This window comes from Alligator mississippiensis, chromosome 2 (genome assembly GCF_030867095.1).
Source record: "Alligator mississippiensis isolate rAllMis1 chromosome 2, rAllMis1, whole genome shotgun sequence".
Taxonomy (NCBI): domain Eukaryota; kingdom Metazoa; phylum Chordata; order Crocodylia; family Alligatoridae; genus Alligator; species Alligator mississippiensis.
In genome coordinates this window covers 157,654,954-157,676,051 of record NC_081825.1, presented here as the reverse complement: position 1 = coordinate 157,676,051, position 21,098 = coordinate 157,654,954, and the positions used below count along the sequence as shown (strand labels likewise).

General features: G+C 41.2%; 1 protein-coding gene across 1 annotated transcript in view; it reads left to right on the top strand.

The window, feature by feature from the left end:
* The window catches only part of UNC5C (unc-5 netrin receptor C), a 426,201-nt gene that overhangs the window by 298,544 nt on the left and 106,559 nt on the right, over positions 1-21,098 (top strand). The window contains exon 4 of the mRNA XM_019488075.2: positions 15,877-15,980. Coding sequence (XP_019343620.1) covers positions 15,877-15,980 — 104 coding nt within the window. The remainder of the gene's footprint in view (positions 1-15,876; positions 15,981-21,098) is intronic.

Sequence of the window (21,098 nt, the reverse complement as noted above, 5' to 3'; positions counted from 1 at the left end):
ATCTCTATTTTCAAAGACATGGTGTTGCAGCTTGAAGAAGGTAGCACTGGTGCAGTTGACCCAGTACTGGACTTCTTCATCAATGGTATCCCATTGAGAGAGGTGGCTGCCGAGATACAGAAAATGCTCCGTGTACTCCAGAGCCTCCCCATCTACGTAGATGGTGTGAGAGATGTTCAGCTGGCCTGGGGAGGGTTGGTGAAGAACCTTCATCTTGGTGACATTCAAGGACGGGCCAAGTCTCTTATACAAAACATTGAAGAGATCTAGGGTTGCTTCCACATCCTGTGCAGTGAGCCATCATGCAGCAATCATCCACAAACTGAAGGTCATGGATGTCCTTTGCAGTGAGTTTCATTTTTGGCCAGAAGTGCCCAAGATTGAAAAGCTTCCCATCCAGTTGATACTGGATACTGATGCTGGATGGTAGACCATCCCGGATGAGGTGGATGATGGTGGTCAGGTAGATGGTGAACAGGGTGGGGGTGATAAGGCAACCTTGTTTGACCCTGGTCTGGATGCAGAAGTTGTCAGTTTCGGATTTTTCATTCAGGACGGTGGCAGTCATATCGTCATGCAGGAGCCTCCACATGGTGACAAACTTCAACGGGCAGCCAAGGCATTGGAGGATGGTCCACAGAGCTTCACGATTTAAGGAATCAAATGCCTTGGTCACATCAATGTAGGCAAGGAACAGTTCTTGATTTTGCTCCCAACTTTTTTCTTGCATCCTCCTGGCAATGTAAACCATGTCCGCAGTGTCCCAGGATGGTCACTGGGTTTCTGGAATGATCTCCTTGGCAATGGGATGAAGGCAGTTCAGGAGGATGCAGGACAGGCTCTTACCCACAATGGAGCCTTAGCTCACAAGCATAAGAACTACAGTGTCAGTCCATTAGCCTACAGATTTAAGCAAAGCAGGTGAAGCAATGTCACTTAGAAATCTACCACAAAATTTTCAGGTGGCCTCTCAGGTAATTAAGAAATATTTTCTAAAGACCCTTAATAAATATATGAGAATACATACCTCTGGGTACCACAGCATTATTGTCTGCAAGGTAACTATAAGAAGTCAAATTCTGCACTCAGTGGCTGTGTGTAGACAAAACAACGGGCATGTGTGCATGACACTTTAAAGTGGTCAAAATGCTTTTGCACTGCTTTAATGGTGTTGGTGTTTGCATGCATCAACAGTGTATTGTGCATTAATTCCAGCCACTGTAGGAAATTTGGCAGCGTAATGCACCTTAAATGACTTGGGGTGCAGCAAACTAAAACTCCTCTTAGGCTCCCCTACAGCCACGAAGCGAAGCACTGGGATCTGTGCAGCTCAGGGGCTCTGCAGGAAGCTCTGCAGCTGCCCAGAAAAGCAGACTCTGCCCAAGAAAAGCGACAAGCCTGATCTCTTTTTTTTCCCCCCTGGAGCCTGCCCGCATGCATGAGCTGCACGGGGCCCAGTGCTTTCCTCCACAGCTGTGGTGCTCTCCGGGACCACCCGAGCTAGGTGCCTGCAGGTGGGTGCCACCTGCAGGGAGGGCTGCCACTGCCATGGAGGAAAACACCAGCTGCCCCCATGGCCCAGGGACCACTCCACTCACCAGCAGCTCTCCCTCCCCTGCCTGCCACTGGAGAGGTAGGTAACAAGTCAGTGTGTGCACTGGAGAGGCAGGTAACAAGTCAATGTGTGCACAACACGGAGGTTTAAAGGGCCCTACATTTAAGCAGTGTTTTTAAAAACCCACCACTTCAATTTAGGGCCCCTGTTTCATCTACACACGCCCAGTTATGCCAGTGGTAAGTGCACATCTACTCTGTCTTCTACTTGACTTCAGACTACCACAGCTAATTCCCTGTCCCCAGACCAAAATCACTCAATTGATCTTTTAATGGATTTTCTCTGAATGAGCACTGGAATAATTGTGGCCTCAGTTCAGAATGATACTTTAGGGGAATGTACACATTACTAGGACCCAGTCAAGATTGTGTGTCTTATTTTAAGCCATGTGATCATAGACCAGGTCCCACTTGTGCAGACATTATCTGGTGCCAGTAGCCATGCAAAGCAACCCAATCTAAGTGTGGGGGAGGGGCAGGCAGGATCAGGGAGGCTAGCAGGTCCATGTGGGACAAGGATTGGCAGGTTCAAGGAGGATTTGGTGGGATTGGGAAGCCTGGCACATCTGGGGGGGAGGTGCTGTTGTGTCCACAGGAGGGTTGTCCTTCTGGGCTTTGGGAGCACCGGGGGGCTAAAAATAGCTTGGTCAGGGTTGGAATGGGTCGGAAAAGTACAACTTCAGGGCTGGGGTGAGCAGTTGGGCTTTTTCAACCTGGGGCTGCACTCCGAACATGTACAGACAGTCATTAGATCAAACTAAACTATTCCCAATATAACTTAGTTCACCTGAGGAGGTGAACGGACAGGTCATTTTTTTTCCCAACCCAGTATCCCTCACTCCCAAATCAATCGCCCCCACCCCCAAGTCCCAGGAACTCTGCCAGCCTGCAAGAGAAAAGCCATGGTTTCCTACGTTTTTCTCGGTTAAAGGAGAAACCATTTTTTAAGTTTGTTGTTATTTTTTTTAAGTTTGTTTGTGATCCTTTCACATATTCCTGCTACCCACTTTTGGGTCATGACCCATGGGTTGAGAAATGCTGTATTAGTGGATTATCTCTTAATGAACCCCAGAATAATTCTAATACCAGTTCATTATGATAGTTTAGCAGGTCAAATTGGACTATTTTCTACTTAAAACTGAGAATACAATTAAGTGTCTTGTTGATTCAAGGCCTGAGAACAGAATTTGGCTCAATGTATGTTTCACTAAAATTTCAAATACATATTTGGGATTCAGTTGTACAAATACATATTCATTTATAGCTCCTTTAAAGTCAATAAGATTACTCCCTCTTTGGGTACAAACTGTGAATCTGTACAATTTTTGAGGACAGGACCTTTATTGATGATGGTCAAGCCGTAAGACCCAAAGCTTTGATTTTTGGCTCACATACTCCAGTATGAACTCTATTTAAATCAACAGTCTGTATCAGGGAAGGAGGGAGGGGTTGGGGGAGGAAGCATAGAACAACAGCTCAAACCTTTGAATTTCTGTTCAAATCAGTTCTTTATTTTGGTCTCTATTTGCCAAGCCACACTTCTGTGGCAGCCTGCTCTGGTATTTTCCCAGTCCTACCACACAAGGATACAGATGTGTTCCTGTTTTGTTTTAGTTGTTTAACATAGCTTGCCTAATATGATTGGAAACCCTAGTACCAGGATATGCTGGAATTATTTGTATTTGCTTAAAATTATTTACCCCAGTTGTAAATTCTAGTAGAGCCATTACATAGATGTTTGTTCCAGGACATAAACATTCGATGCTATTCATGTTTAACCCTATGGTTTCAAATACAGTTAAAATTAACTGGAGATATCTGTGGAACCTCAAATCCTGTGCATTCTGGTGTTGTCAAGGTAGCCTTTTAAATCAGGAATCAGGTATCACTTCCTACCCACAATTTAAAATATTCAGCCAGAGGGTCCAGTATCCCAACCTAAAGTTGATACAGGAACCCACAAAGAGATGTGGGGTGCAAGTTACTGCTGAGCATGACTGATTTTGGAGACAACAGTTCTTGCTGTCTTCTACCACTATATGGGAGAAGCAATAAATCACAGGCCTCTTTCTCAGTTTCATTAGGGACCTACTGAAATTGCAATTTCATTATTTTCATGGAAACCGTGATTTCAGGTAGGCTCCATGAAAAAGCTCAGGCTCCATGCTTTTGGCAGGCTCTCTGGGGAAAAAAAATTACCAAAAATAAAGTGGGGCTGGCAGTCCTCATGGCTGCTACGGCCCAGCTGCATAGCCCCCTGGAGGGAGAAAAGGGGGAGGGGGCTGCTAGCATGTCAAGGTGGCTACTGGCCCCACACCTTGCTGCTGATTGGCTGCAAGAGCTGTCTGTCATACAGCCCTGCCCCTCTCCACTGATTGGCAGCGAAGGGTGGGGCCACTGGGGCCACTTGACCAATCGGAGTCATTGGGGCCCACTACACTTGGGCCATGAAAATGGCTCCTGGACCCACAATCCAGGTGCAAAATTAGCCAGCAACTACCTTGATCACAGTAGACCCCTACTCATTATGCACCTGCATAGGATTTTGGCAGAATCCAGCCTCCAAATTAGCTAAGTAAGCACACCAATCTTCATCAAAGGAAGAAAGCATAACAATACAGCTGCCTGTATCTTTATGACACTAGGGCAGTTATTTTTCATTTTTAGTAAGTACAAAAAAACTGAAGACTAATATATCTGAGAGAAAAAAAAATCTAAAGTGCTGTGCTTGAAGCAGTTATTTCATGTTAATAGCTATGGCTGGTGATTTCAACACAAGTTGTACTGTAGCATGATGGCATAATTAGCCCTTTCTAGCACAATCAAAAGATAGATCCATTTTTTTCTTTCTGACCACCAGTGTTATTGCTTTTTGGGTTTGTAGAATTATTGTATCCTCTTGAGGACCAGTTCTGAAGTCCATTAAAACAAAAAAAAAAATGCATTCTACATTTCTGTTCATTGAGCGTGTAATAGAATTAACTGTAAAGTAATTTGAACGTGTGAAAAATGTGCATCCTGGAAAAGCAGCTTGTATTTGTTTAGTGCAGGGTCAGGCATGTGTCAGAAAGTACATAACAACATAGTCAATGAAAGTTTTCTGAAAAAATCAATTGAAAAATTGCTTCAGCCAAGTAGAACATCACTTACTCAAAAAGGAAGGCATGTTTACATCTGGAATGAAGATCCTGCTGTTTTTCAGAGGATGCATAAGCTGGCACTGTAAAGTAAACTGTAATGCAATATGGCAACTCCCTTGAACTCAGAGGGCAGGGTCTAAACCCTGCATTTTCAGTCTGCATAATTAAGGGACTCATTCTGACCTCTGCAGGTTATTCCTAAGTAAAGGTTGGAAACTTTGTGATTCTCATCTTCTTAGTTTCCATGGAGAGTTTGGTTTCCTCAGGAGGAAGAGGCTGAGGCTTTCACCCTCATTAATTGACAGGTGTCCTAGGATCATTGTTGGACTGTAAAATCCTTGATATCTTAATAAATCAGAAAATTGAAAAATATGAGAAATAATGGTGGAACAGGGCAAATATAATAATTTATTTCTGGAAACAGGACATTACTTGTGTTAACAAAATTATTATAGACATAGAGCAAATCCTGACCATACTGACTCTTAAAAGGTGCTAGATTACTGGACACTGGACCTGATATATCCTCTTCTTACAGAAAGAAAGGGCTGCTTGTTTTTTGATAATATGCAGCAGGGTTAGGATAGCTTCTTTTGTTGTTTAAAAAATAATCCATTGCAGCTTTTTAAATTACAACTTTCTGTATGAAAAAATGTGAATCTAATTAAAATGCTAAAATTCTACAACTTCTACTTGAATAAAATGTATGTTGAAAGATCCATTCTAGGGGTAGAATTAAACCCAGTAGGAGTGGCAGCTGATAAGGACTAATTAAGAACTGCTAGACTTGACCTAAATTATGGGTCAGATCCTTAGCGCATGACATTGTCAGTGACCTCAGTAGAGCTTTGGCAGTTTACCCCAGCTGGGGATCTTATCATCTCAGTCTAGAGCCCAAACATGTAAATTAGAATTGATCTGATATTTTCTTCTCACTTGCACTTCTTTTACTTGGCATTTATCCAGTGAATCTAGATAAGTTACTCCCAATGTACACCAGAGAAAGTACAAGCAGAGTAGGGCTCATTAGCAATACTGACAACTTGTGAGTTGCTGAAAAATTGCTTCAAGAAGTGAACAGATTTCCCCAATTTCTGAGGAATAAGTGCTTTTTTGAGAATGAATCTGAACATTTCTTCTTTGTGTCTAACTAGTATATTGAAAACAAATGGTTTTTTTAATTGCCCTTTTTCAATAAGAAATCAGTATTGAATAAAAAATTGTGCTTCTTAAAATGTTGTATAATTTCATATTAGTTTTCCATGTACTTAGTTAAAATCCTTTTCTCTAGATTTTTTTGAGAAGGCCATTAAATCATAGTTAATATGCATGTGTCCAATACTGGTATACAGGTGAGATAAATGTAGTACAGAAAAGTGAACTGTTTTACCAGATGGATTCCATCCACTTATTTGGCACATAGTCATACAGAAAAACAGATCTGAAAGTAATCGCAGTTTAATTACTGCCACTCAGATAGCTAATCTTTTAGTATTGAGATCCATACATTCAGTTGCCAATGCATATTTTCACCTTGTTTTTCTATGACAGTGTTCTGTAATCCAGACAACACTGTGAAAGCAATATTCTGCTGCCGCCAAAATATTACAGCGATGAAATTCAATGGACATTCAGGAGAAAGAGATGATGAGAAGAGTACAGCTAGGCTGGAACATTTAATAGGAAATCAAAGATTCACAGTAGTATTAAATATACAAAAATGAAGGGGGCTGGTTAGGTCTGGTAAGTGTGCATTTGGTATTTCTAAAGAAGGGGGTTGATGCCTTTTTCTCCACATACAAGCTCTAAGACTAAGTAATGGCACTCACTTATAGCCTGTGAGGGGAAGATGACTATTCAGTCTTGAACTGAGATTACTCTTGACTCAAAAACAGGCTTTTAGAATCACAAGTCACAGACAGAGAGGAGGCATTTTAGCAGTTGCCTTATCAATTTGCACATTTTAATTATCACTACACTAGAATCATTCTAGCTAGTCTGTTCCAATGCTTGACCACCCACACAGTCAGAAAGTTCTAACTAATTGCCAACCTAAATTTCCTGTTACAGTTTGAGGCCATTGCTCCCTGTCCTGTCCCCACCAGCCACAAAGAATAATCTATCTCCATCCTCTCTATAATCATCCTTCAGGTATTTGAAGACTGTTATCAAATCCCCTGAGTCTTCTTTTTTCCAGATTAAATAGCCCTAGTTCCTTCAGCTAGGGTTTCCATATTTTCAGTTTCAAAAAAGAGGATATATGTGGCAGGGGGTTATATGATTGGGGGGGCAGTGATATGCCTGTGCCCTGCCCCTGCCCCTCACTTCCAAGCTACAGCCCCCACCCCTTCCCTGCCTGTGCCCCATGCTCCTGACCCACAACCTCCCACCCCACTGGTGCCCCTCACGCCCAAGCCACATTCCCCCCAGCCCTGCCAGTGCTCCTCACTCCCAAACTGCAGCCCTGCTCCCCAGCTCTGCTGCCCATGCAACTCCCTGCTGCCCCCAAAGAACCTCCCCACCTCCTTCCCCTTCCTTCATGTCCCTACCCTGCTGCAGCCCCAGAGCTGGCAGGTACCTGCCTCCCTTGCACACCAATCCACAAATACACACACATGCATGCACACACACACACACAAACACACACACACCCCTGAACAGTCCCCAGCCCTCCAACCCCTGCCACCCCCCCCGCCCCAAGTAACACGCTTGCAGCTGCCAGGGCACACACAGAGGCATGTGATACCCTGATCTCCAACCGCCTTCCCCTGCTCTCCCCAGCCCCAAGCAGTTCCTTTCTGGGACAGGCCAGAAAGTGCCAGGAAAGCAGAGGCACAGCAAAATCCTGGACATTTGCAGATTTTTTTTTTTTTAAACTGCCCAGATGGCGATGGGAAGACCCAAAAAGAGGACACGTCCAGGAAAACCTGGTCGTCTGGTAACCCTGATTCAGCCTTTCTTCTTAAATCATGCTTCCAAGGCCTCTAATCATCTTTGTCAATGTCTGCTGACTCTTCTAATCTGTCCACATTTTTCAGTGTGTGAAGTGTGACACCCACAACCAGGCATACTATTCCAGGTAAGCCTCAGCAATGCTGAATTGAAAAGAAAAATAATTTTCCTTGATTTGCAAGAGACACTTCTGTTATTACAACCCAGTATACTTTTGGCTTTTATGACAAGAAAGTACCCTGTTCATATTCAGCTTATGGTCTACTGTAACCTCCAAATTCTTCTCATGGTACTGAAGCCTATCCACTCATTCCCCAGTCTCTATTTGTGCATGTATTTATTCCATCCCAAGGGCAGGGGCCAATTAAAAAAAAAGTTGTTGACTACATGTATCCCCATTATAGTAAATGTAAAAAACTACCAAAACTATTACCTGCTTTCCATTGTCTTTGGCTGCTACTTCTACATAATGTTATTGGTATGTGTAAGTATACAGTGTCTGCCAGTTACTAGAACCTTGCCTAATAGAATCAGCTGCATATTAGCAGAAAACCCCCAAAACCAAATACTAAAACCATTGTTCAACATGTTTTGCATAATAGAATCAGACACTTTCATCAGCAACCTAGAGGTTAGGATGGAGTGCACTCTCAGCAAGTTTGCAATTGACACCAAGCTGGGGAAAGCACTAGATACACTGGAGGATAGGGCTAGGATTCAGAGAGATCTCAACAAAGTGGAGGATTTGACCAAACAAAATTTCATAAGGTTCAGTAATGATGAATGCAAAGTCCTGAACTTAGGACAGAAAAGTCCCATGTACCGTTACAGGCAGGGGACTGATTGCCTAAGCAGCAGCTCTGCAGAAAAGGACCTAGGGATTACAGGGGACAATAAGTTGAATATGATCCAACAGTGTGTCCTTGTTGCAAAGAAGGCTAATGGTATATCAGTTTGCATTAGTAGGAGCATTGTCAGCAGATCAAGGAAAGTGATTCTTCCCTTCTATTCAGCACTGGTGAAGCCACATCTGAAGTACTGTCTTCAGTTTTGGGCTACCCACTACAAAAAGGATGTGGTCAAATTGGAGAGAGTCCAGCAGAGGGCAACAAAAATGGTGAGGGGGCTGGGGCCCATGACTTCTGAGGAGAGGCTGAGAGAACTAAAGTTTATTTAATCAAAATAAAAGACAGAAGGGATTTAATAGCAGCATTCAGCTACCTGAAGCAGGATTCAAAAGAGGATGGAACTAGATTGTTCTCAGTGGTGGCAAATGACAGAACAAGGAGCAACGGTCTCAAGTTGCAGCAAGGGAAGTTTAGGTTAGATATTAGGAAAACCTTTCTCACTAGGAGGTCAGTAAAGCTCTGGAACAGGTTATCCAGAGAGGTTATAGAATCTCCATCGTTGGAGGTTTTTATGACCCAACTAGACAAAGCCTTGGGTGGGATGATCCAATTGAGGATAGTCCTGCTTTGAGCAGAGGGTTGGACTAGATGACCTTCTGAGGACCCTTCCAACTCTGATTTTCTATGTTCTATGACTTTTTAACATCAAGATCTGAATGCACATAAGTCTATGCACATAAGTATTATTTTTTGCTGGCTGAATCCATGAATATGCACATTCACTACAGAGCTAGGTTGCTGTGAGATGGCTCGTGGCTACTGAACATTCATGATCATTCTGTCTTCACAGGCTTTTTATTTTTTTCTCTTTACTTTGAAGGCATTTATTGGAATCCCCAGATATTAAAATCATAAGTACTTGGTTCAATGGGCTTCTAATAAGCAGCATGCACTGTGGGTGCATCTACATGTGTGCTTTACTGTGGAATAGAATAATTAACAGAGTAGTGTCACTGTCTACAGGTGCACTGGTATTAGGGCACAGTAAACTAATTAACTCTGCCATAAGACAGTGCTGTCAGGGACAGTACTATCTTACAGCAGAGTAACTAACTGGGATGAAACACATGTGTAAATGTTGACTGAAGGCATAAATTGTGCCCGGCCAGCCAGGGGCCAGACTCCTGCCTGCCTCTTAACCACACAGCTCTTCAGATTCAGAACCCTTGTGCCCCAGCCAACCGCTCTGCTACCCAATGCCACCACCCAGAACCCAGGGCTGACTCCTGTGCTCTCTGCCAGTCCAGGTCTGTTCCACCCCAGCTCAGATTGCTGCTGTACTGGGCACACATATAAATTCTTTGACCAGGACCAGTTTACTCCATCTAAATCTGCTCTGAAGTGTATTGCTTCACATTAATTGCACATGTAGATGCACCCTGTGTGTCTTATGTAGAAATCACCAGTTATAGAAAATGATGAGTGTTTAGTAAAGGATTTATATGCTTATAAAACCATATCTCTCTAAATGCCTATCTCAGAAAAAAAATGCTTCTCTTAAATAACAGTAGCTCATCCTAAATCAAAGCTGAGTGAAAAACTAATGCATTTTTTAAAAAGCGCTGTTTATTTTCTGAGGACACTGGTTTGTTTGTTTTAGAGGGAAAGTATAAGTTGGTTACTAGAAAAAGCTTGGAAAAGAAGTGAGGAATCTTTAAGGTCTACCAAGGGCAGAAATCCATCTTTTCATGACAGTAATGCTGTACTGTTCTGTACGTTTCTGGTTTACATCTAATTCCTGGCTGACAAGTGTCCGTTTTTCATGCTTATTCATTAGTCACCCTTGCATTAGAACTGCCTTGAAGGTGTCTGCCTGCCTCTTATCACATTGCTCAGAAATGATAAAGGATATCCTCAAAGTTTTACCCACCCACCCATCACAGCAAAACCCAGAACAACAGAGGAGAGAGAAAATACATTTTATTAATAGGAAAAAAAAAGAAAGAAAGCTGTTCCTTTCTGACTTTAAAATGACAGCTGAAAAAGGAAGTGGCCGCATGCCATGAAAAATTATTAGCTCTGATAGATTACAAATACAGCATTTGAGTTATTTTTAGACTAAGGATGCATTAAATTTTGAACTAAAAATTAAATAATTTAACAATACATCAAAATAAGTTTTTACAAAAAAGCAAAGAAATTTAAAGGTGAAACTAAATATATTGACTTTCACTCGAAAAGATTCATTCCTGTTTTATGCCACTAGAAATCCACTGATTTCAAAGCAGCTCTTAATGAGATTTCTCTGCCCATAATGCAGAGTATTGTTCATAGGTTTTCAGGTCTCTGAATGATGTTTAGTCTTGTCTCCTCTGGATGTGTTTTGCCATACCTGACATAAGAAACCCTTTTAATTCACTGGTACTGTATATGACTATAGAAAAGAAAGTTTGGTTGAGATTTGCAGCCTAGAATTTTAATGCTTTACCCTGTTTGTTTCCTGAATAAAATCATAACATTGAGAAGAGATAGGATGGGTATCTCTTCTGATGATAGTATTACCTAGGGCTGTGTGAAGCTTCAGTTGCTGATTTGATTCAGAGGAGATTCGCCCCGATTCAGCGGCCAAATCTCTGAATCCAAATAAAATCAGGAAACCCATCCAAATTGAATCAGAAGCCTCCAATTTGATTTGGAGAGATTTGGGGAGATTCAACGATTCAGCCATAGACACAGCTTTATATGTTTTTTCTACATACCTCAAGGTACCAGGTGCAGCTCCTGAATTCTGAAATGGTGGGGCGGATGGAGCGTCCCCCACATGCTCGGCAGCAGACCCAGAAGTGGGCCAGAAGTACTTTCGGTCCACTTCCAAGTCTGCCGCGAAGTGTGCAGGGTACTCCCCACCCCTGGCTCAGCAACTAGTGCCTCCTGGGTTTTGGGGAGCACCCGGGGTACCCCCACAGTCAATTGCCGAGCCAGGGGAATGTGAGTGGGGGTCCGCCGCTCCCATGGGGTGCTCCATCCACCCTACCATCTCAACGTTCACAAACCGCACCTGGTACCTCAAGGTATGTAGAAAAAACATATAAAGCTGTGTCTATGATTCTCCAAATCAGAATTGAAACTTCAGATTCAGCTGAATCAAATCAGGACAGTGACCTGAATCAGTGAATCAAATCACTGTCCCCATATCGCCGAATCTGAATCAAATACTTCCTGCTTCACACACCCCTAGTATTAGCCAAACCAACCCCCCCAAAAAGCTCAGAGATAAATTCTTGAGTGTAGCTATGAACGTCACCTAAGCTCAGTTAGTTGAGAGGGCTCTCCCTGGATGAAGATTATCCTGAGCTCTGGCAATAAGATAAAGTTAGCTGTTGCTCACAAATGCTTATGCATCTCCAATTCAGTTAGTCTACGAGGTGCAACTCTATCCTACCTTCTGTCTAGGGTGGCCATTGGTCCCATTTGATACTGGGCTTTCCTCTGTTTTTAAATTACAAAAGTCTTGTTTTCACTTCATTGATGGAAATACATATCAATTATTTGTTCTTGCAATTGTGTTAGTTGTCCCTAGAGGTAGGGCAGTGCAGAGCCAGGAGGAGCACAGAGGAACGGTGGCCAGGGAGGGAGGAAGGTGACTCTTTTGTGGTGTCCCTGACCCTTGCTGCTGATTGGCCAGTGCAGAAGGCCCTCCCCTCACCTTGGTGCATCCCCCTGCACCACCCACCAAGGGGATGTGTCAGTGGCCGCCCTACTTCTGTGCAACAGTAAGAGAGAATACCATACTACTAAAGGAGGGCATTTTTACCCCTTTCTCTTAATTCTGTCATTCCCAGGGTCAGGGCAGAAGAGGCCATACACAGGTATTTTTTAAAAGACGATAACCAATTTCTGTCACCCTCTTAGAACTGCATAAAGGGGCTATTGCTGAACTTGAACTGTAATGATTCCTACAGTTTCTTCACAGGCAAAAAGGTCCTAAGTAAGGTAGATGTATTTTTTTTTAAATATAGCAATATTCTTTGAAGATTATTTCATTTCCCTTTTCAAAATGGACCAAAGATTTCAATTTAGGACATTTTCAAAGAGTATTTGCCTTTTTGCTCCTCTTTTTAAATGGTAGGAAAGTTTAGTTTTTAAAATGAAAAAAATTGGCTTGTTGTTTTTTTGGAGGTTTTAAAATAAATATTAAATCCAATCAACATTGACCATGGGGGGAATAAAAATCTCCAAAGTATTAATTTTTGTGTACAGCAACATATACAAACCAGAAATGATAAATAGCAAATCTGAAAACTGGAACATTCAAAACAATGATCATGTTCTCACAGCAACTTTTCTTTTACAAAGTCCATTTTCATTAGAAAACAAAACAACAGCAAAAAACAAATTTACTTGAAAACTGGTTTATTGTCCCTACCCTACTATGATAGCTATAGTTACATATATAGGGGAGCCATGTCAAGAAGTATTCTCCCTGTTCTGCATTTCCAAAAAGACTTTTGTTTTGCTTGTTTGTTAGTTTGCATTTTGCAGCAAGCCAACCTTCTGTCTGGCTAGGTAAATATACTGCACAGCCCGCTTCTGCAGCTATCTGGTGGCTGTATAGATTGAAGGGAGGTGTAAGGTTCTGACTGCATAATGCTCTAAACACACAGGACGAAGGGTTCCTTATCTTATAAATACACAATTATGTACTTTTTTCCCAAATTAGTATTATTTACTAGATAGTCTTTAATAGCTCCTTTAAGGACATTATCATGTATTATGTCAGGGCCTGTACTTGGAGAATTTTTAGCTTGTGGATCATTGACCCAATAAAATTCAATAGCACTTTTAAAGTGTTACAACATATCAGGTCACTGAGAGATCGGAGAGGGCAGGGGGAGGGAATAAGAGTCTCGTGCATTAATACCACTTGTTAAGAACCCTGCTGTAATGTTTGATGGAGAAAATGTATTGTTCATACCCATCTGTCCCAGCTGTTTCTAATAAAGAGAATAAAGCTCATTTGTATAGTACATGAGATTATTGCTTTCTATGAGGTAATAGAATTTATTTTTGTATAAATAAAATGTTATTTAAAAGTAACAGAAGATTTTGTGAGTGTGACTGTTTATATAAATATATAATGCTTATTAAGTTAACTTCAGATCTATGTTCAGGTTTTGGAAGAGGAGTGGGAAAAAGTAAAACAACATTCTAGGAAGGATCTAGAATTATTATCTAATCTAGCTGTATTGCACTCATCACTCTGGTACCTGAGCACTTGAGGTTTATTGCTACTGAATATTGGTTACTATTACCATATGCTGCTATTCAGGTGTAGCATATACCATATGCTACATTATATCTTCCCTGTTATCTCCCAGCCTAATATTAGGGAACATTAAACCTAGGGCAGTTGTTCCTAAAAGTCATTTATACATGCAAGGTTGACACATTAAGAATAGTTTCTATACAGTGGTGATTCTCCTTTGGAATCTTCTTTATAGATGCATTAAATATAAATTTGTTTCTTTTTTTACCTTTCCAAATTAATTTTTGTTCAAGAGAAAATTAGACAATGCGTTGTGCTTCTGTAGCACCTTTGCTTTTATGGATTTGAAATTTGTTAACAATGTAAGTTGATTAAAGTTCACACACCCTTTTTGAGATGGATGATCCTTTTCTCTTTATATTGAGCCAAACTAAATGTGAAACATCTTTGTGGTTGGTTTGCCCTATTTATTGCATGATAAATTGGTTGATTCCCTCACATGTTAAATTTATCATGCAAGTCACATGTTAAACATGCAATAACTGAAGCATCTGCCAGGGCTTTAAGAATACATACTTGCTGCATTGTAAACTCAACCAGTATCTTGAATTTTGCCCTTAGGCTGACTCCCATACAATGTCAGAAATCTCTGGGTGGTTGGGATAAAGCTTGAGCACTGCAGACACTAGACACTGGAGCTAGGAATTCAGCAAAGACAAGGACACAGCAACTCAGAGTCACAGCAACTCTCCAACAGCTAAGCAGTCACTTTGGCCGTGTCTACATATGCACTTTAATGTGCATTAGCCTATGTTAATGTGCATTAAAGCATCACAAAAAACCTGTGCCCTTTAGCTGTGCATTAAAATTGGATCATGCACATTTTTCTAGTATCTCACAATGAAGATATTAGATCTATAGCACATTACTTAAAGTTCATTAATGAATGTGTAGAAGCATCCTTTGCGCTGCTAATCTGGTTTGTGCAGCTCCAGTGTTGTTTTGTGATATGGTCACTCCCGTTTGGACTAGCCTAGCTCCTATCTAGGAACACCCGTGTGCTAACTGTAGCCATCTGTTACAGTGAATATATAAAAGTCCTTTATGTCCTGGAAAGTGTTTCGCAGCCACACTCCTCTGGGCTGAATAGAGAAGAAGCCGCCTGTGGCCTGGTTTTCTTTTCTTCTAGCCTTCTGTGTAGAGGTTGGATAACATTGCTGAATAGCTATTTAACTAAATGTTACCAACTTGGTTAGCTAAACTGATAAAACTCTGAGGCTATACTGGCTTATATTTATCATTAATAAAGCTTTGAAGGAGCTTAACTTGATTTTTAAATCCATTTAGTTAAACCAGTACACTTTCTTAATATAGACAAGACCTTAGCCCTAAAAAGTTATCACATTTCTTGAGTTCAAGAACTCTCATTTTGTGATTAATAGGTTAAGGATTGAGAGAGAGGCTTCTTGTGCCCTTTCTTGCCGTCTCTGTTGCAAAGACACCCGGGGCCAAATGGAATCCTGATGCAAGTGGCAATATTGCAAATCTACTTTAAACTTGCCTACTCCAGGACAGTCAGGAAAGAGAAAACTAATTAGCTAAAGCTGTGAAATTCATGCACAGAAATTAAAAGTAGGTTAAAGCTCTGTGTGGACACTCTCGCACATTAATTTTACATCTATAGTTGGTTAATTTGTCATACATTTCCAGAGTGCCTACAGGTGTACAAGACCCTATGTTGTAAGTACTTTTGAGGCAGGAATTTTCTTTTTGCTCTGAATTTGTACAGTACCTGGCACAATAAGATCCTGATTCTTGGCCAGGGTTTCTAAGCAGTGCTGCCATCCAAATAATAAATCTGCTCAGAAATGATTTCTTAATAACATTCTCTGGCATAATCAATGGAAGTGAAAATAAGTGTTTTTAGGCCGTGTTATTTGTAAGGCAGGAAAAGGCGGCTTCCTCTCTGCTTAGAAAGATGCTTATGTGTTTGCATACCACTACAGTCCATCTGCCTAAAATTTAACAACTTGATTTGGGTTTTATTTTTCATTAGATCTTCGGAAGACTTTTGAACAGGAACCCCTGGGGAAAGAAGTGTCTTTGGAACAGGAAGTCCTGCTCCAGTGCCGTCCACCCGAGGGCATCCCAGTAGCTGAGGTGAGTGACAACAGATTCCAGCACTAGCAACTGACATTTAGTTATCCTAACTGAAGCCTAATCCATGACTAATGGTGCAGTGAATTAGGGTATGGCATGATGAATGGGTAGTAATGGAGACCTAACTGCCTGCTGCGGGTAGAAGAGATTGATTGAAAACTGATTAATGATGTTGGAGTCCATTAGAATGCGCCACCGGACAGAGCTACGGCAGTTCAGTTTTATTTGTTGTTCCCTTTCAAAAAACACAGCAGTGTTGTATCTGGCATCCGTGGGATAAAATACCTGTGGGGATTTATGAATGCAACCCCGTTATCTTTTTTTTTCTCCCTTAAGAGAAGGCAGTTGCTGTTATTGAGGCAACTGGCTTTCAAGTGTGTTATTAAAGCATTTATTTTTAATTTGCAGGATTTAATTTTTCTCACAGGCTTGTGCACATGCTTACAGACCAACTGTGTAACACAGAACCAGGGGCCTGCCATGATCTGATAAGGGACTTCCCAAAGTTGAAGCAGGAGGGGTGCCGGATGTGAAATAATCCAGCATCTAACACGGCTTATCCTCTTTATTTAACAGCAATTAAAAACACAGGAGAGGGTACTCTTCTGTCTGACTGGCAGGACTGACCTTCTCATTTAGCTAAATCTGCATCCACAGACAGTGACAGTCTCTTCTGTGAAAGGGAACTTACCTCAGCATGGTGGAGCTGCCTGTTGAATAAGGCTTCAAACTCATTCCTCACAGGAGGGAGGTCTCTGAATCACAGGGGGGCTCTGAAATTCAAAATCCACCTCTGCTGATTAAGAGAAAAATTGATTGTTAATGATGGTAATTCCCTCATCAGAATTCTCCTCGTTTTTCTCTGCCATGCAAAGAAGAAGCTGTTGCCAATTTGCATTAGGATAAGTTAGTCTGTCATAGTTAAGCAAGAATGTGGTTGTCATTCACTGTTGATGACTGATTTCTCAGGAGATCATGCTTAAAGTGTTGCCTCCCTGTCAGACTGGAGCTGGGATTTAATCAGCATTGCAGAAAAGTGTCCACAAAAGACAGAAGGAATAATTAATGTAATAGATTTCTCTTTCTGCCTTGTTTGTGAGGCTGTTTTATTTCCCCATTAAGATCCCCCAATGTGCAAAGAACTGTTTGGGTCTGGTAAGCCAATTCTGTGACAGCTATGCTATTATCAGCAAGGTTTTTCTCTGAGAAGTTATCAGCTTTTTTTTCCTTTTGCTTCTTAGTGCGCTCTCAACCTGCCGTTGTGCCATGACAAGAGTATTTATAACAGAGCATGTCATATCTCAGATGCACAGTGGTACTGGGGGACTTCATTACCTTCACAGGGAACTGAGGTTGCTCATGCCTTGCAGTTTCTGTGTGTGCAGCATTTACACACTACTCTGCACCTCTCCGTGACTTAACAAGTCCAACTTTCCTGTCAAAAAAAAAGAAGATAAAGCTGGATCAGGTGAAGGAAAGATACACAGTAAGATTTAGCATCAAAACGAGAAAGCAAATTCTCTGTGATAAACACTGGGTGCATCTACACAAGATGCTAAATGGGCAGTATGCCAATTCTACTGTGTATTCGCATGTCACAAATATGCATTCATCAAGAGCTCACACCAACTGCTGAAACTTCCTTAGCCTGATGAAGGGTTTTTGAACCTGAAAGCTTGCTTAATAACTATTCTCCCACCATTTGGGTTGGTCTAATAAAAGATATAAAATTCACCCAAGGAACCTTGTCTGCCTATGTCCTTAGACCAACACGGCTACAACCCAAACGCCTGCATTCATCAACTGTGCATTAGTCTCACTAAAAAACTGTGCTGGTATTACTGTGTAGTAGTGCTAGTTACTGCATATTGAGCTAAACTTAATGCACAGTAACAACGGTGCATTCATACACATGCAGATGGGCCCAGTATGGGTAAAAAACGCTCACTTCTTTTTTCTTAAATCCAATTTAATCTGCCCTCCTTCTATGGAATTGCTTTGAAAGCAAAAAACCCACTCCCCAGTTGCCAGGAACAGTTTATAATACAGCATATGCCAACAAAGTGAGCTCTGAAAAGATTGTCTGTGCACTGGCCTAATAATAATGGCATTTCTTTCATGCTCTGTAATGTAATGGTTCATTTTGTCAAGTAGATTCAAAGATTCATAACTACAAGCTAATTGGCTGTGACTCTTATTTGTACCACAGTCGGGGCAGACACCAATTAATACTTGGCAGACTCAAAAAATCATACAACCCTTCTGACACTCAGAAGACACTATTATTAATTTTTTTTTTAATTCTCTTTTCATTTTTGAAGTCGAGAGAGAGATCAAACACCCAGATTGGACAGGAGACTAATACAGCTTCTTTGTAGACTCTCTCCAAACCTATTTAAAGAACAAAGCCTGAACACTAATGAATATGAATACCTTAATGTGACACTTTATTACTGCCATTTGCTGAAGCTGGTAAGATAAATTTAAAAAATAGAAAGATGAAAGGTAACTTGGTGGGTTGAAGAATTACACGATTGTTTTAATTTAGAGATTAATTAGTTCTTTGTTTAAGACTTTCTGATATGGTGATATAGGTAACTGAGGAAGAAGGGACACAAGAAAAGCAGGCAATAGGCTGCTAGGCTCTTTCACATTACAGAAGAACTGATTTGATTCCTGATAACCTGAGTCAGGAAGATAATGTAAACACAGCAGGCACTAGCAATCCATCAGATGCTCTGGCGACACAGACAAACATATCTCAAACTATTCCTTACTGCAGCAATTCCTCCCATGCCCTAGATGAGATAACTCACTGGCCCTCACAGACTGGTGGCCTTCATTTCCTTGTAATTTGTCAGTTTTCAAAATAGTGAATAAAAAAATTAAAATTCCTATACTGTAGAAAAATTTGATTCACACTGAAGTGAGAATCTCCCCCACCCTGGCATTTCCCTGCTTGTTTTTGCTTATTCCTTTGTTTTAACTTGTTTACAAAGTGCTGGCAACTACCCACACTTAGGGATCTATTCCATTTACTTCTGTCAATGAAGAAAGATTTAAACACATGACTCCCAGTGTGGTCAATGGCAGTTAACCACATTGAGCCCCTATGGATGAATGCTGGACAACAAATCCCTTTATTTTCAGTAGGTGAATCATGTAGCAATATAAGGTCTTTGTCCTTCAGAGTGGAAGAAAAGCCAAGATAAGGATGGGGAAGCAAAGCTTTTAAAGCAGTGCTTCAGCTCTACTCTGGTTTCATGGGCAGTAGAGCAGGTTGAAACTGATTTGTATCATCACAGATCCTCACAGATGAGGAGGTGAGCGACTCCATACCAGCTATGAACTGATGGCCCAGAAGAGTTTTCCATCTAGTGACTGTGAAATCCTATGAAATATGAGCTTTCATTTCTACCCAGGAGAACTTTTACAATCTTTTCTCCAGTGCCTGATGAAGGGTGTTTGTGCCTGAAAGCTTGCAACTGAAGAATTTTTTTTGCAAAAATCTTGTTGGTTTAATAAAAGGTATCATCTCTACTACGAGTCCCAATTGCCTTTTCCTCTAGACCAATATGGCTACAACCTGGATACTTGAAACTGTAGACACTTGAAAAGTCTACGATCCAAATACAAGGCTGTGTATTATGACACATTGTTCTAATGGCCTGAGGTCAAATCGCAATTCATCCTGCTTGCTCACTTGGTGCCAGGTGAGGCAACGGATGATTTGTTCAGTCACTAGGAAAATCAAATTGGCTGCTCTGTGGCTGTATACCATGACCACCATCCAAGGTTACAGAAGAAGAAAGAAATGGCAGCAATAGTATAAAAACACTACAGATTTGGCTCTTCCTAGATTTCGAGAGCATTTGGAGACTGGATGGAAAAAAGCAGCAGCAATGTGCTTTGCTTCATATTTATGCCTTATTACTTCTTGCATTTCCTCAGTGGAGGCACTCAGGTTATATATGGGTTTTCAGAAGGTAATGGCAACTTTGAAATAAAACTACTTTGGGTGTAATAGTCATGTACTGGCCACATCACTGCTTGACACAGTCATAAACAATAGATGTGTTTGACAGTGCCACCACCAGTGTTCCCTGCTCCGTGGCTTCCTGCTTTGTCACAGGCATACACCATAGGCAGTGATTTTGCCATTAGTTTTGGAAACACCCTTCTGTAAGAAATAGGTTGATCAGATAAGCAGTATCTGAATTCCTGGGACCTTAACTGAATCAGTCAAATTCCAAACCTTATGAAATTTGCTCTTGACTATCATGAGGTATTAAGGATCTGTTTTTCAAAGATACTGAGCTCCCTGAACCCAAGCCAAAAAACAGGGAGAGCTGCAGGTACTTAGGATTCCTGTGATCAGACAGCTCCAGTTCTCTGGGGTCCATCAGAATCTCAGCAGCGATTTCCTTTTCCTCTGACCCAGGACATCTTTTATGCAACCCTGGTGGAAAGCCGCGAAAGAAACATATTCTTAAAAGGGGCACACGCTGGGTTGCTCCCAGGGTAACACAGCGGAATTATTAGCAATTAATCCCTTTGCTCATTTCATTTGTTGTTTAAAGGATGTCAGCATCATAATGTGAGTGAGAAATGTACTCAGAGACACGCAGCCTCATCAAATTAGTTCCTTGCAATAGGTTATAGATCAAAACATCAATGAGATGTAAGATTAGTTAATATGCCATAAGCAGCTAAATTAAGTTTTGCATTGAAATGTCTGATTTGCTGCACCTTAAACAAGGGGATAATTGCTTCTCTAATTATAATTGAGCTGTTTCTCATAGGAGTTTAATTGGAATACAGGGCAAAGCATACAACTTGGTGACCCAGTTGAGCTTAAAAAATGCCCGTTTATTTATCCACATTTTTGTCTTTAATCAGGAGGGAGGAAAAAACCCACGAAGGAGTCAAATGGCAAAAGAAGTTGTTTTGCCAAGATGGGTGTAGCACAGATTTTATTCAGTTGCTATAGCCTGGGCAAAAAGCTGGTGGCAGCTGGGGACTTCTCCAAATAGGTAGCATCAGGTGGCTGCTCCATCTAATTGATTATTAATATGACTGCTGTTTGCTTTGTTTCATGAGAGCAGCTTATGTTTTGCT